The sequence below is a fragment of the Schistocerca serialis genome, chromosome 3 (genome assembly GCF_023864345.2).
Source record: "Schistocerca serialis cubense isolate TAMUIC-IGC-003099 chromosome 3, iqSchSeri2.2, whole genome shotgun sequence".
Lineage (NCBI taxonomy): Eukaryota > Metazoa > Arthropoda > Insecta > Orthoptera > Acrididae > Schistocerca > Schistocerca serialis.
This window is the reverse complement of record NC_064640.1, coordinates 263,489,551-263,507,408: the sequence shown is the minus strand read 5'-3', so window position 1 is coordinate 263,507,408 and position 17,858 is coordinate 263,489,551. Positions and strand designations below refer to the sequence as shown.

The following is a 17,858-nucleotide window of genomic DNA, read 5'->3' as shown; positions in this document are numbered from 1 at the left end:
GAGGCGCTCCCACTCTGTAAATGGGGAGTTATATGGTTCACTGTGGCGTGAGGACTTTCCTTTCCATCAACCGTTTGAGGGTGTGAAATGCTGGGTGGTAGTTCTCGGACACAGAGGCTCAAGCATAATGCTCAGGAAAGTGCTCGCAATACCGTTTGCATCGGTAGGGAGCACGCCATTGATGTTAATGCCAGGGACACCTGTTGGGGTCTGATACCTACAAAGACCTCCGGTCTTTGTCCAGACTTGGGAAGGTGATGTATGGTACCCAATGATCAACACGTACCTCTCCCAACACTCCTGTTTTCGTTGTTTTATAAGCAGCTGAACATGGATGCGGATCTGCTTAAAGGCTATTAGGTGCTCTATGTAAGGGTGCTGTTATGTGCTTATGTCACTGCAGAGCTCACCGACACACTTTAATTGCCTCAACGACTTCCAGCGACCACCAAGGGGCTGTCTTTTGCTGGGGGAGCCCTAGAGATCGCATTTTCTGCCACAGAAACTATTGTTGTAGTGACCTGCTCAATCACAACATCAATGGCACCACTATGGCGGGCGGGGGGATTCAACAGTGACAGCAGAGGTGAAGGCTATCCAGTCTGCCTTGTTTAAAGCCCATCTGGGTAGGCGTCCATGGGCATGACGCTGGGGGAGTGACAGGAAGATTGCGAAGTGGTCACTACCACACAGGTTGTCATGTGCTCTCCAGTGGATAGATGGGAGAAGTCCTGGGCTGCAAACTGATAAATCAATGGCCAAGTAACTACCATGAGCCACAGTGAAATGTGTGGCAACCCCAGTATTTAAGAGGCAGAGGCCGAGATGGGACAGTAAATTTTCGACATCTCTACCGTGGCCAGTTATTTCCTGCCTCGTCCGCATCCTCCTGGCAGCCACACCTTCAAGAGGAGTTTGAAGGGGAACAGGTTCACTACATACTGAGTTCAGGACATAAACACAAACTCCACCTGACACACTATTATATTCACTATGGTTCTTGTAATATCCCCAGCAACTGTGAAGGGCAGGGGTCCACATTGCCGGGAACCAGCTTTCCTGGAGGGCAATGCAGAAAGCAAGTGTAAAGCTTAACAGTTGCCACAGCTCAGCCAGGTGGTGGAAAAAACTGCCACAATTCCACTGGAGGACGACATGATCGTGAGACTGGGAAGGCATGAAGCACTCAATGAGGCAGTCTACACCTCAGGGTCACCTGCTGCCACCGACTTATTTACTAACAGGCTATATCCATTGTGTCTGAGTGACTGGCAAGAGCTAGGTCCTCAGTGGATGCCAGAATCTTCACCTCGTCCTCTGATGCAGAACTTGTAGCCAGAGTTGGGGTGGGTGCCACTGCAATTCCCTTGGTCTTGGGGGTCTTTTTTCTGAATTTCTCATGCTGTTCCTTGGGTTCCTCTGGCTGGAAGGGCTTCACTGATTCAGTCTCCAGGACTGAGGATGATCGTGAAGCCCTTCGACCAACTGCTTTCTGGCAATTCAGCCACTGGTGGGTGTCATCTTTCCCACTAGCAGAAACCTGGGAAGGGAGTGACCCAAAGGACCCCCTGCTAGCGAGATGAGCCAAAGAAGACTTACGCTTCTCCGGCTGAGAAGTAGGGGCTGGTGTCCCCGATGGTTGGGGAGACAGTGCTCCTGAGGTACGTGGAACGGGAGTAACAGGGAGGGAAGCACTCATCGAGAGCCGACTGAAACTTGCAGAACTGATGGGAGTACAACTGTTCTCGTAGCGGAGGCATAAGTGGAGGTCACAGCCACAGGACATAGGCGCTCAAATTTCCTCTTGGCCAAAATGTAGGTCAGTTGGTCCAGGGTCTTGTATTCCATGATTTTCCTTTCTCGCTGTAAAATCGTGCAGTCTGGTGAGCAAGGGGAATGATGCTCTCCACAGTTGACACAGATGGGAGGCAAGGCATATGGAGTATTGAGATAGGATGGACACCCACAATCTTGACATGTGATGCTGGAAGTACAGTGGGAAGACCTATGACCGAACTTCCTGCACTGAAAGTACCGCATTGGGAGAGGGATATAGGGCTTGACATCACAGTGGTAGACCATCACCTTGACCTACTCGGGTAATGTGTCACCCTCGAATGCCAAGATGAAGGCACCGGTGGCAACCTGCTTATCGTACATGTGAGGTACCGAGGTGAATAAGGTTTGCTGCCATCCATAGCCTGGCGTTCCTCCCATGGTGTGCCCACGGAGGGGGACGATTTATGATCATACTTCCTTGCATTGTACTGAGACTTCAAATGCTTAGAGACTGCTGGAGTTTGATCACCGGCAAGTGATGACTTGGTACGCTTCATTGTGCGTCATGTGCCCTAATGCCACCTGTTCTGACCAGGGTCCCTCCCCATGGGCGCCACCCATCCACAGCAAAGGCCACCTGGCATACGTGGAGAGTTAATGGCGCAGTCATCAGGAGAGCGATCCCTGTGTAGTCAGGGGGCTACAACCAAGATGGTACCACAATGGACTGGCTACCGTGCTGGATATGCGGTGCAAAGATTTCCATGGTCATCGTCGGTGCAGAAAACGACACTGCATAGTGGGTGGATGAAAACGCACCCCAGAAGATGTCCTCGCCCAAGAGATGAAGGATGAGCAGGACTGCAATGCCACAACGAGAAAGTTGGCTAAAGATCTCAATGCAAGATGGACATGACGCACCACGTAAGGTGCCCTTCCCCAATTGGCTCGCTCTTCGGGAAAATTTTGAAGAATGGAGGTCAAACCATACCGGGGACCATCACATAAAAGCCAAAAGGTGAGGACTCCTTTTAGTCGCCTCTTACGACAGGCAGGAATACCTCGGGCCTTTTGTAACCCTCGGACCCGCAGGGGGGATGAAGTGGTTGACCAAACTCTCCACGAATCAAGTTGTTCACACACTGGGGAAACACATGCTATTGGCATTTAAAACACCGCATCGATGATAGGAAATATGGCTTCAAGTCACAATGAAAGACCACAGTTTTCAGTTTCTCGGGAAGTGCATCCCCCTCAAAAGTGAGGATGACTGCTCTGATGTCAACCTTATACTCTGATTAGCCTCGACGTACATGATACGTGGACTCCTCACTACTTCAATTTCTGCAGTGGTAAGTCCAACTGAAAAATTAAACCCTGTAGATTACTCAGGTTCTTGTTGGGTGTTACAGTAACATGTACATTAGCAAGATTTCTTATAAGAGATAGGATTCACTGTTTTAATTAAAACAGAACCATTTCATACTTTAATAAGGAAAGATATTTCTCAAAAAATATTTTCAGTGTTTTCCACAAAGAACACTGGCTTGGTAGGTCAACAGGGCACTCCATCAGTAAAGATGCAACCAGGAACTAAGAGAAGTAAGTTTTTGTAATTAGTTTGATTTTGCTTTTCTCTCATGGTGTGGCCAAGTAGGGAAAGTTCTTAAGCTCGTTATGATCTACACAGAAGAATTCTGGTCTGTCTGAAGAGACAGTCATAGCCTCATGGCCAATAGCTGGTAATTTTGGTCTTTTCACTGTGTTAGACATCAGCCTTGACACTGCTTACTCCAAACAAGTGATCTCCCCACAGACATCACCCACACAGAGCAATGGCCACCTAGCTTGATAGACACTGCCCAGTGCCCCCAAACCAACAGGCACCCACTCCTCAATATGTGTGAGGAGGTAACACCTTGGGCATAAATAGAGCATTCCCTGCTTAGTCGGATGGGGAGAGGGAGCTAACACCATGCAGTTAATTGACAATCCCCATGTGGACTGGTTCCCATGTTGGGTACTGGGTGACGTTCACCCCATGGCCCACAATTCTGTACAAATTTTGAAAGGTGGAGAGCAAACCCAGATGTGGAGATCAAACATGAGTTAACTGAAATAGGTGGTGTAAAATAAAGAAACAAAAATCTGTAAAGCCTTAATAGATGTCCTATGACAAAGCTACGTTGTCCGCAGGGAATCTGTCGTAGACAAGTCTGGGAAAAGATACAGTCAGAGGATGGCTTGGGGCATCGTGCTCACCATCCATGTACTCACGAAAGTGTTGAGAGTGTCCTGGGGGTGTAGAGATAGGATGCTGACTGCAGGATTGCTGAGGTGTTGGGCTGGGCGACATGCCTCACGACTGAATGGGCAACGTCTCCAGATGTTTGGAGATACCACTGTTTCAATACAGCTGCTATCAACAAACTACTGTATTTTATATAAATCCCTAGGAAGAAATCCCAATTTGGGCTGAGCTGTTGGAATGCTTGTATCCAGATTCTTGCCAGGATCTCTGACACACAGTGAGCCTCGCTTGAAACTTCTAAGACACTGAATCTGCGGTTTCAAATCACATCTACAGTCTACAAGCAACTCAAAAGCAAACATTTAACCACTTAGCCACCTCTATTTTGGTTTGCTGTGGCTCCAATCTGTCGAAAGCCCAAATTACAGTCTGTCTGGTAAATGACGACTCAACTTCATCTTAGTTGACTGTCTTCTATCACTGACACAGCTCAAATCACTGTCTTATTCCCCTTGCCTCATATATGCAGAGAGAATGCAAAGGAACTTAAGCATCACTGATTAGCATGTGGTCTTTGTGAATAGTATTACTGTGTTAGTGATATATTCCACTTTAATGGCATTTATTTCTTGAGTTACCGCTGCTTCAAAATTTTTCTTTCATTTTTGGAAAGCACTGTATTTCTGAAGTCTGTCATTAATACCCTGTTACAGGTGGTATACGGCAGCACTCAGATTATGACAGCAGGATAAAAATTGATGTTCATTATTGCCATCTCAGTCTTACTCTGGCACAGGACGGAGAGAGTTGAGCATCAGATAAAAATTTTGTTATTGTCAAACTCCTCAAAAGTATGATATAATACTACCTTAAAATGTGTTTATAAAATATGAAATAATAAACAACCTAAAAGTATATCCCTGAGTTTCAGATCATTGTGGGGCACTATCTCAAGGACGTAGCCAAAGGAGGGGTCCAGGGGGTCAGGACCCCCCGTAACCTAAACGAAATTACACGTGACTTAGATGCCATATAATCAAATTGATGGATATAAGAGGTTATCAAAAAGTTTCTGTGCAGGGGCATTGCTGCGGCATATATGCAATGTAGCATGACTCCGACACAGGAATATAAGAACCGACATATCAGCAAGGGATTAGTCTGGCATTCGTGTCTTTTCGACAAACACATCCAAACACAGTTAACATGCTGTTATTCTTTTCTTGGCTGGTGAGGGACAGATACTGGTAGACATCCACAGGAGAATGAAGAATGTGTATGGGGCAGCATATAACGCACATTCCCACACTGCGTAAGTTACACTAACTCAAGTGGGAACATTGGAGCACACTCCCCTCTAGTCCTGATCTCTCCTCATGCGATTATCATGTCTTCAGTCCCTTAAGATACACCTTGAAGGGTCAATAAATCCTTTCAGATGAGGATGTGCAGCAGGCAGTTGCACACTTCTTCAGTTCTTACTTTCAGTTTAATTTAATGTATGTGCTGCCATTTATTATTTTTGCGCTGTATGCTGTTCTGATAGCTTCTAATTACAGATAAGATTGCAAAACGAAAAAGAAAAACTGATTTTAATATTTCCACTAGTGTTATGATTAGTTAAAAATATGTCCGTATGACTATAATTGGCAAATCACCCATCTGTTACAGTTTAATGTTAGCACTGGAGTCATCATTTGGAGACTGTTAGAACTTAGGGGGCAAAATATTTCAGGCAGTGGAGTGGTAATCATCATTGCAAATAACATTACATCAAAATCAGACCATATAACCACACTTGGATTTGCCTGTGTCACCCAAAAATCTCGTTGATCAACAACAATATTGACCAAAAAGTGATGGTTTCATTTCTTTAAAAAAATTGGCTCAAAATTCTGTCATTATTCATCCAAATCTGGTCATCTGGGAAGTGCCCAATTATGAAAATCGGTTCTGATATGGAATGATGGGGAAGTGTTTGTGGGGAACAGAAGGGTACAAGATGACAACAAAGTCTATAGTTCATTCATTTCTAAAAGATTTTTTTCAAGAAGCTACTTTAATTCATCTGAGCTGACTGTATCCTTCATCTCCCACTCCGTCTTCATCCTAAGTCCATTTACGCCCTTGTAATAATATAACAACTGAGGTCACAAATTCCCTACACAATTAAATCTTAAAATGTGTGCATTCATGCACTATCAACTGATGAATCATCCACAATCAAAGGATAAATTTGCAATATCAGAATTTGATCTTCTGCTGTGATGCATTTTATTTTATTTGAAAACAACGTACAACCAGCTTTTTCATATTCTTCAACAACTGGGGTAGCTCTGTGCCTTGAGGTGCTGAGCTAGCAATCCCTGGATTCTAGAGACTTGGTGGTTGGAATCTATCATCCAGTAGCTGTGAATGTTGTTTTCTGTGGTTTCCAATCTGCAGTTTAGGCAAATGCTGGGGTTGGTCCCTTACAATAGGCCACAGTCATTTCCTTCCGAATACCTTTCTTTCTTGACAGAATCACATTCCCTTAAATATGCAGCCTCTCTGTTTAAATGAAAAGATGCATCGAAGGCAAGCCGAACATGTCTTCAGAGACTCCTGACACGAAAACCCACATTTACAGTGGAAGGTGGCTAGCAATCATCGATTTGTACTATGTTCTGTACATAAAGATGGCTCATTTGTAGAACAGTGATACATCATGCATCAAGTTTTACTACAAGAATGATGTTCTATTGTGAAATGTCTTAGTCATAATATCCTCAGAACAGTGAGTCCAACCATTGCAACACTAATATATTCATACATAAAAATCATATAAATAACAATGTATTTTGTACATCATAGATGAGCTTATTAGCATCAAAGACTATATAACCATATTACAATGGATAAATACAGGCACATTTATGATGTCACATGCATTCGGACTCAAGCTGACATTAATGCATGAATCAGTGTTAAGATCCCAATACTGCAGCTCACAGTATCTATGTATCCCGTTTTGATTTATAAATAAATTTGGTTGCTATAGTTAACTGTTTAAATAAAAAAAAATTAAAAAGTTTTTGATCACTAAAGGAAATTGAAGAATTTTAATGAAATGAAAGATACTTTAATTAAATTTGAGGCTGAATTGAAGAACTTCGAATGTTTTTACTTGCTCAAGAAATTCTGACATGGTTTCAGGTAAGTTGAAAATTCAAATACAAGAGTGTAGGAGAAATATAGCTATTACCAAAAAAATATTTGAACCCGTTTAACTTTATAAGTTATTCAACTCAACACGAAGATCCTTCTTCCCCACAATAGTGAACCTTATATTAAAACACTAAGCTGTATTTTGTTAAGTATTTCTTCCGTGACTTTCATAAAATAAAGAACAACTGCCTTCAACCACAATCGTGATTTTATTTCAGTGCACAATACATTCCAAGACCTGGCGACTCATCTTCAGGTGATTTAACAGCCCATATAATTTTTGTTTAAATCTCAGATTTAGTTTAATTCTGGTCGTGGTAAGATTACAATGGTATATTACAAAGAGGCAGATTGTAAATATCCATTTACAAACTTAAGACAAATAGAAAAATAACTTCATGTTTCCAGTAATGGATACATGGTTTTGAAGCACAGTATTAGGAAACATGTTTATGTGCATTTATACACTTATGTATATATGTGCACATAAACATGTTTACTCATACTATGCTGAAAACCATGTATCCACTCTGTCACATAATCCATAAGTGTATAAATGCACATACATTGATGTATACTGTTGAAACACTACACTTATGTATATATGTGCACATAAACATGTTTACTCATACTATGCTGAAAACCATGTATCCACTCTGTCACATAATCCATAAGTGTATAAATGCACATACATTGATGTATACTGTTGAAACACCTCAAGATGAGCCCACAGGGCTCAAAATGCATCATAAACTGAAATAAAATCACACCTGTGATTGAAGGTGGTTGTTCAATTAACATGTTCATTCGGTTTTATAAAAGTAGAAGACTGAACTAAATAGAATCAACACTTAAAATTCGTAGCTAATGATGTATTGTCATTTATAGACTAAATAATTACACAAAAATATAAGCTGGCACTATAAAGCAATGACCCATAAGCACTATCATAAATGTTACACTAAGCCTATTTTTGAAGCCCAATAACAGCTAAGTGAACTAACCCTGTCACAACCACTGCGGTCCAGGCATTCAGAGAGGTTTCTGACCACCTTTGAACACTGTTCATTTGAAATACTTAATTCTTCAGGCCTGCAAGCCTCAGTTTCTTTACTTTTGTCCAACGTAACAGAGCTAACAGGTGGAGCTGACAAAGGAGGAAGTACTGTCTGAACTCTCTGTGATGATGTCTGCTCTGCTCCTTGTATTGGGAATGCCACCCTCTTTGTCAGTTTAGCTCTTCCTGATGCTGTTTGTTGAGGCCTTGATGGGTCATACGAAAGCTGTGGTGGATCATTCCAACCAGGAGTGGCAACTGTAGATGAAAAAATAATAGCCATAGTGAATACAATTTCACAAACACATATGATTCAGTCTGAAAGCAAACTTGCACTCTAGTTCAACAAATTCACTCTGTATATTACAGCATTATCAACCATTTAAACACGCGCGCACACACACACACACACACACACACACACACACACTTAAAAGCTGTTATTGAGAGACAAACATCTCTAGAGAGCCATCACGAATAAGCTTGAGGATGACCATATTATGTATTTCTGAGCAATGAACTAACTACCTAACTAACTCACTAACTCACTCATTCACTCACTCATTCATTCTCTCCCCCCCCCCCCCCCCTTCCTTTCACTCCCTCATTCCTCTCCCCTCCCTCTGATCTTGAGGATAATAGCACGAAATAAGTCCTTTTTAGTAGATGCACTTGGGCAGTTTGAGTACTAGGAGTCTTAACTGTAAATGTTTTGCATTCATGTAAGTTAATAGCAATGGGGCTAGTGAGCTTAACGTCACCACTATCAACAAAGTCATGTGCCCTAAATCCATAGACACTGTGGAGAGGTTTGGAATATAAACCACGACATCCATTTGCAGAAATTTTATACCCCCCACTTCTCCTACCTTTGCTGTCTACACTCTGCCAATCAAAATTTTTTCACCCAATCAGGGTTAAAACCAATAACCTCTGAATCAAGTACCACCATAGAAGCGTATTTTAGTGACCCCGGCTGAAGAGGCAAGTAATCACCATGTGGCTCCCAGACTGGTGAAAATCTTTCATTTTGAGGCAATTTTGGTGACTGTCATGTCAATTCAGCTGTTATCTATTCAATCACCTTTTCATTTGGTCTCACAAGACTGAATGGCCACTGTTCCATATCTTCCCATCAAAGAAAAATCTGAGGTAATCAGAACCAAACTCAGGTTCTCCACATCTGTAGGCTGTGACACTAACTTCTAGACAACACAGACAGTATCTTACTCACTGAAAAGCTGCCATGCAATAACATAAAACAGAAAGGAATGGAAAGCAGCAAAATGGCCAACTTTCTATCACTTTCATCTCTAAAATTTGATATTACCCATAGCAAGATGCCACAAATTGGACATTTGGAGAAAATATGAAATATGCAACACCCAGCTCACATTATTATCAATGTTCACAAAAACTTTTTTTTTAATTCCATGTTCTTGATTGATTTTCTTTGAAATAACAAATTTTTAAGGAAGGAGACAGGTCTTTGGCAGTACTTCAGCACTCTTACTACAGTGTAAACCAATACAAAAATGGAATTGGTTTGGTAAAACCTCATCTCACTTGAGTGACTGAAGATAGACATGTACACAGAAGAGGTTAGCTTCAGCAACTGCAGCTTACTGTCCATTACTTCCGGTAACACTTCATCAAACTGACATGACTCTGTAGGTAAACAGTTGAGACACAACCCATTGTGGGATGGCAAATTGGACATCAGTGTTTACCTGAGATGGTATTATTACATCTGCTAATAAGTTTCCCCAAATTCCTATGTGGTCTGGTATCCAGAAAAATACACTGACCCCAAGTGTGGTTTCCAGAATGAATTTTCATTCTGCAGCAGAGTATGCCTCATACAAAACTTCCTGGCAGTTTTTCAGGAATACTTCTGTAAATTTGTAAGGTAGATGATGAGGTACCAGCAGAAACAAAGCTGTGAGGATGGGTCTTGAGTTGCAGTTTGGTAGCTCAGGTGACAGAGCACCTACCTGTTAAAGACAACGTCCCAGGTTCAAGTCCTGGTCTGACACACAGTTTTATTCTGACAGGAAGTTTTGTACAGAAACTACTATTTGCAGTATTCATAAGACTGGGTTGTTCAAAAGCTTGTGGGAACGTGCACAGCACCTGCAAAGGAAGAACCATCCAACTCCTGCATACTGTTCATGTAGGTTTTGGTATTGTCATAGAGATGGTCTGAAGACAGAATTCAAAGACATTTACAGGAGTAGTGCTACAGTTTTAACCAGTCAGTTTAGTGTGCATGAGCAACACAAGGATTTTCAGGAATTCCAAGAGAAAGTGTTGAGAACTGATTAGTGTTGTTTTAATGGTGGTACAGTTGGATAAACTTACAAATAATCGGTGTGTATTACCGTCTGACTAATTATACCACTTGTTCCTTTCACTCAATATTCTCTTCAACATTTGGTGAGCCCATTGAATGAATATCCTTTTCTTTCTAGTATTACTCTCTGCTGATGAAGTCTTATCACAAGTTATATATCCAGTCAATACCTTGCACACTGTTGTTCCTCATTAAGTCTAACATGGTGACTTCAAACTGTAAAATATTTATTAAATATAAGAATTATCAATCAGGATTGAGAATCTTCAATATGGTACTGCCATAAGGAACTACATTAAATCCATTACTGTGTATCATTTACGTAAGTGACTTGGAAATGAAAGTACAAACTCCACAATACATACATAAAGTATGAGTGACTTTTACATCTACACTGCTGACAAGCATTGTTAGAAACAGAGTATACTGACTTCAACTATGGCTAGAGTCAAAAGACTCCTCTTTGAAATTTGCCCTAGTATAAAAACAACCAACTCTACAGTAATTCCATTTGACAACCATCCTCCCCAATAGCTGAGTGCCAGCACGACGGAATGCCATGCAACGGGGCCCAGGTTCGATTCCCGGCTGGGTAAGAGATTTTCTCCACTTAGGAACTGGGTGTTGTGCTCTCCTCCTCCTCCTCCTCCTCATCATCATATCATCATCATCATCATCATCATCATCATCATCATCACCACCACCATCACCACCACCATCACCACCACCATCACCACCACCATCACCACCACCATCACCACCACCATCACCATCACCACCACCATCACCACCACCACCACCATCATCGACGTGCAAGTCGCCGAAGTGGCGTCAACTCAAAAGACTTGCACCAGGAGACTGGTCTACCCGTCGGGAAGCACTAGCCACACGACATTTCATTTCATTTCATTTCATTTCACAGTTGATTTGTTATCCAGAATCATAGGATGTTTGAAGATGACAAATTTTGTGTAATGTATTATTGTGTATGGGTATGATATATGAATCACAACTGAGATAGATACCACACTTTTGAACTAAATATATACTTGTAATAAACTCATTTATGTATTTTGATTAATGATAGATTTTTTGGTGGGGGTGAACATACCCCAGCTTTGTTATTGACAAAAACATCAATAATAAATGACATCCAGAATGTAACTCACATAATATGGCAAACCACGCACTTTTGGAAAAATTTGATGGACTACTGTCTGCTTTGGTTTGGGAGCTATGAGATCAACACAAAAAAATGGTATGCTGTTCGGAGAAAAAGAAATGTTGCTGCACATAGAAATTAACTTCAACAATTTTCCTACTAACCAAACTTAGTTATTAATAGATGCATTAAACATCTACAACAATTTAGACCATGCATAAATATCCTTATTTAGACAATAGTTACATGGCACTATATTTTTGTCTAAAAATATTCTCTTTTATTAAACTACCAACATTCAAGTGCCAGTATAAACATCTCTCTGAAACAATTCCAGTTTATTATATGTAGGCCAGCAGCCTAATATCAGCTTAATTTGTGTCTTTTTGAATCACAAAGAAGAAAATTAGCGCAGTTCATTGGATACCTACACCATGGTTCCCAAAGTGAAATTAGTAAACAATGCTACACAATGCAGTACACCAATGACATCACTAACATGGTGGAGATAGGATTCTCAAGAAACTGTCGATGGATGTCGTCACTAAAAGAGAGAGAGAGAGAGAGAGAGAGAGAGAGAGAGAGAGAGAGAGAGAGAGACCGACCTAATGAAACCTTGACAAGAATAAGAAGGGTCTGAGTGGCAATGTTGTTCTTGTTAACACCCTCAAACATGTTAAAAGCTTGAAAGGTCCACAGAAAGTTGCAATTTCACCACACTTTGACCCAAAATGTAACTGTGTTGGCTTGCGCTATGTCACACTGGTGCAGTGTTGTTGAGTTGGGTCACAGTTTGTTGTGTCATTTGGTGGCACTCTCGAGCTCAATGTTTATTTTCGAAGTTGTTTCTTAGTTATGAGAATGAGACATTTGACACTGAATTGAGTATGTCAGGTTGTTGATGAAATAGTTAGTTCCAGATTGCTTGTGAGTTACTTTAATTCTGCATATTGTGACTGATGGATTTGTGTTTGTGATTATTATTGCAGTAGGTTGGGGGGGGGGGGGGGGGGATTTATTATTCCCTTCCTTCTTTTGTCTGTCATGGATACGTGAGAGATATTTACAAGTCAGCCATTGCTTGTTGCAGTGGGTGTCTTTGTTTAAAATCAAGTAACTACAATTATTTGCACTTACTGTGGACGATTTTGTGTTGTTTTTAACACAGGAGTGTGTGTGTTGAAAGTGGCTTTGGTTGACAAGTATATGGTTTATTTGTAGAATGTATGGCATGTGTGTTTATAGTTGCATGTATATATTGAAATAGGTGGTGATCTAAATTTTCATGAATTTCAGGGTTCTTCTTTTTAGTGTTTGGTAAGTCTGTTAGATTTTGGTAGGTAAGTATCATGGATATTGGTTTACTACCATTGGTTAGGTTATTTTTTTATATAGTTACGTGAATTTTGGTTTGTTGTATTGTGCACTTCGTTTTAGGTAGGGAAAGTGAAGGTTTGGATAATGGTTTTGACAGTTTGCATGTGTTGGTTTTTGGTACTGAGGGCTTCATTTTAGCTGCCATATAGGTCAAGTGAAATCTGCAGTATCGGAATTTTTCATGGTACCGAGGGCTTTGTATAAGCTATGTACGTCAAGTGAAATTTGCGGTACTGGTTTTTTGTGTTGCATGTGGGCTCCTGGTATTGAGGGTTTCATTTGAGTTATATTGGTCACATGATATTTGAAGTACCAGATCTTTGAGTTGTGTGAAGTTTACTGGTATTGTCACCTTTCTTTGAGCTATACACTGAGGTGACAAAAGTCATGGGATAGCAATATGCACATATACAGATGATGGTAATATTGTGTACACAAGGTATAATAGGGTAGAGCATTGGCATAGCTGTCATTTGTACTCAGGTGATTCATGTGAAAATAGTAGTTCGAGCTAGGCCTAGATGCAGTTGACATTCCATTTCGGAAACTGTTAAGGAATTCAATATTCCATGAACCACAGTGTCAAGAGTATGCTGAGAATGTCAAATTTCAGGCAAATACCTCTCACCACAGGCAACAGAGTGGCCGATGGCCATCGCTTAATGACAGAGAGCAATGGCATTTGCATAGAGTTGTCAGTGGTAACAGACAAGCAACACTGCATGAAGTAACCACAGAAATCATTGTGGGACATACGACGAACATATCCATTATGGCAGTGTGGTGAAATTTGGCATTAATGGGCCACAGCAGCAGACAACCGACACAAGTGCCTTTTCTAACAGCACAATATTGTCTGCAGTGCCTCTCCTGAGCTCATGACCACATCAGTTGGACCCTAGATAACTGCAAAACTGTGGCCTGGTCAGACAAGTCCCAATTTCAGTAGTTAAGAGCTGATGATAGGGTTCGAGTGTGACACAGTCCCCTGAAGCCATGGACCCTAGTTTCAACATGGCACAATGCAAACTGGTGTTGGCTTCATAACGGTGTGGGCTGGATTTACAATGAATGAACTGGGTCTTCTGTACGTTTGGCTACCTGTTCCCAACCAAAAAATGGAATTTTTATAGATGACAATGAGCCATGTCATCGGGCCACAATTGTTGGTGACTGGTTTGAAGAACATTCTGGACAATTTGAGTACATGGTTTGGCCATCCAGATTGCCTGACATGAATGCCATCAAACATTTATGAACATAACAGAGCTCAATTAGTGCACAAAATCTTGCACTGGCAAGACTTTCACAATTATGTATTGCTACCGAGGCAGCATGGCACATTTCTGCAGGGGACGTCCAATAAGTTGTTGAGCCCACACCATATCAAGCTGCTGCACTACACCTGGCAAAATGAGGTCCGACATGGTATGAGGTGGTAGGCCAAGATTTTTGTCACCTCAGTATATATGCCAAGCAAAATTGATGATGCCAAGGGCTTTTTTGTTTTTACATTTTCTGGTTGTGATGAATGTTGAAAATTCTGAGAGTATGTTTTTTGGGTTAATATCCGTTTTGAAATGACTTCATCATTCTTATTGTCATATACTTAGTTTGTCTCCATCGAAAACCGCACTATTTCCCATGTTTGTCCCATTGGTTTCATTCTATTTCTGGAGTTAAATTTTTGTGTGCTTTTACATTTGTTTGCTGTTGTAATGAGTGACGAATAACAACTTTCAAATTCAGTAATTTGAAAATATCATACCAAAGTGGGAAAATTAGTGTTTTATCAGGAACTTAAAAGTGGAATGAAAAATGTAAAAAAAGGTAGTGTCACTACATTTGCTGCTTCAAAAACATTAATATGCTGTAGTACTTTCCAGTTCCAAGCTAACCTAGAACTCCAGCTACATTTACACCTATGCTACACACGAATCTGTTCGACACCACTAGTCAAAGAAAACTGCTTTATTATCATCTTCAATGTGCAATCTAACTCATTATCATCCCTCACTGCATCACTATTTCCAATAGATCCAAGGAAGTCTAAGGAACAACGCAATCTAAGGCACAACTCACTATAACTAAATGACCCATTGCAAACAAAACACACTAATGACATCTACAATTGAAACATAAAAACAAAATCACTGCATACACCATCTACGTAACATATGACATCAAACTTTAAAGAATACATTGTTGGTTCACATACTGAACTACACCATCAAAATTATAGGAGGAAACTTAGGAGGTTGAGTTGTATTACACACAATAATTCATTATCAGAACACTTTAGAACCACAACTAGAACAACACTTCAAAGAGATACATCGCAAATATTGGTCAGGTGGTGGAAGAATCTTGTAGCAAGGATAAAAAGAGTAAAGTTTCTGTGGATAAGAGTTCAGTATAATGCATAATTCAATGAGAAAGGTGATAACCTTCCCAAAGAAGCTGGCTTCAACAACAACATTATTTAGTTTCACCCCCCATACACCAACCCAGTGACAGTAATAAAGAATATAGTCACCACAAAATGGTAAGATGAGTGGACAGTAAGCAATATAAAGTGAGGATGGTTGAGTGGATGCATTCGATTTCAAATTACATGAAGATGTGGGTTCACAATTCTATATGAGGAATATTATGACAAAAACCAGGATGTAATTAAATCACATTATTTTTCTGTATCATCACAATAAAACCAAAAAAAGAGGAAACCAGTTTCTGTGACTAGTTCACATATTGATCATAACTGGCAACCAACCATCCATCACCATATTTAAAATAATGTTAAGAGAGATGCGCATTAGGCAGATACACTGTCTCCTTGTACAGAGGGCAAGCAACTCACTGGAATCAACATTGTATGAGGAATGTGTACTGCAATGCTATACTGATATGGCATGCTTGTACTGTCAGCTAGCTAAGGTTGGCAAGGGGTACAATCTGTACAGGTCCCTGCTCATCTGGCTTCAGAATCCTGTGCTCCCAGGAAACTGCCACAGTATATTGTACTTAGTTCATTTTATTTATAAACTAACATATGAAGATGCAAGGAAGTCAACAATAAACAAAAAGGGGAACATATGGAAGTAATTTTAGATGAAAGAATACTGGACATGCACATTCAAGTGTGCTCTATGTAGAATGATACGACATTCCATCAAGACACTGTTTCCACTGTCACACACAGTGATGTAATCAAACAACTGGCTCACTATGCAAATAAAGTGCTCTTGTACATTGTCGTCACAGGAACGAAAAGAATATTCACAATACAATAAAGACCATTTCAATTATATTTAAAAAGAGAAAAAAATATCATACAGAGACATACTACAGATCTACAAGAGCACTTCTTTCAGTAACGCAAAAAGCAATTTTCGCGCACACACATACACACACAATAGCACTTCAAAAAAATCTGCTCTATCACGTAACTTATAATACAAGCACTATCACAAAACCCACTAAGCTTCAAGACTAGAGACTTTCCCCACGACACTGAAAAAATATCTGGTATAAAATTTATCTTATGGCATAAGGGAGTTACAAGGGCTAACAATGTGAAATTACTTGTTCAAATTGTGACTCATGTCACCTTATTCCAATACATTACGAGGAAATTATCTGGCAATTAGGGCCGTCAAACAACTAATTCCTTCACGGGTATTCCAAAACCAGCAAGCGCTAACTGTGTGTGCGTTGTAAGAAAAACGAAGGACAACAAATCATGAAAGATCATACATTAAAAATTACTGTCAGTGCTCACTAAATGATCATTCTTAGCACGTCATCAGACAGTGATTAACGAATATGTGGGGCATGTTATGGATTCGAAAGCGTAAGTTGGAAACTATAACATGAGTTTTCGGAAAAATAAAATCTTGTCTCTATAGTACGTTACTCGCTCTTAAACACATCCTTGACTCATTGAATACACACTTCTAAAAATTACATGCCATATGTCTCTCCTTTAGCCACTGCAGTCATGGAAGGACTTGGTCAAACTAACTTTTTGAAACCATGCGTTCTCCAGCAAAATACTGAAAGCGTCTGAAATTAAATCTAAAAGCACAACGACACTACTTAGTTATCCTTTAGCAATTGTCACATAAGTGTCACATGACATGTTATACCTTTTGGTACAGTGCTACTGTTCATGTTTTTATATCCTCTCTCAAGTTTACAATTTAAACTTTTTTTAACGCGATTATCATTTCAGACTATTGTTACGGGCAGCTCACAGCCCAGAGCCCACGCGCTTTTCACCACTAATCCACTACTAACATTCGAATCTTGCTAAGATATTACGTCGCAGTTGTCAAAATAATATGTGCCCTTTGCCAAAGGCAGGCTGTATGACGTATGTTGTGGCGATTGGATACATACATGACAGCAAGGACGCTCTCGCTAAGTTAAGTGATTAATATTGTAATAAGAGCTAATTTAGTTAATATTACATTTTAGACTAGTGTCTTCTCTAGGCTGTCTATTGAAGGTTTCGCTTTTCTGGCCGTATTTAGATCGAAAAGGAAGTATTTCGTAAAAGGCCGGTAGTCGCCAGTTTTGTTTACGTTTTTTAGACGTAAATTTCGTGCGAGTGTAGATTTTCGTTTTTGACTAGAGTTACCGCTTCAAAGTCAAATTAATTCGTGTCGGT

The 17,858-nt window shown here is 40.4% G+C and overlaps 1 protein-coding gene across 3 annotated transcripts in view; it reads right to left on the bottom strand.

The window, feature by feature from the left end:
- Positions 1-17,525, bottom strand: part of LOC126470037 (steroid receptor RNA activator 1) — a 59,263-nt gene extending 41,738 nt beyond the window's left edge. Inside the window, exons 1-2 of one of the 3 annotated variants that reach the window (XM_050097529.1) lie at positions 17,335-17,525; positions 8,242-8,552 (exon numbers count right to left, since the gene is read on the bottom strand). In XM_050097529.1, the coding sequence (XP_049953486.1) occupies positions 8,242-8,552; positions 17,335-17,359 (336 nt within the window). In that variant the 5' untranslated portion in view covers positions 17,360-17,525. The other 2 variants (XM_050097530.1, XM_050097528.1) reach the window with 2 other exon arrangements.
- Between the last annotated feature and the right edge of the window lie 333 nt (positions 17,526-17,858).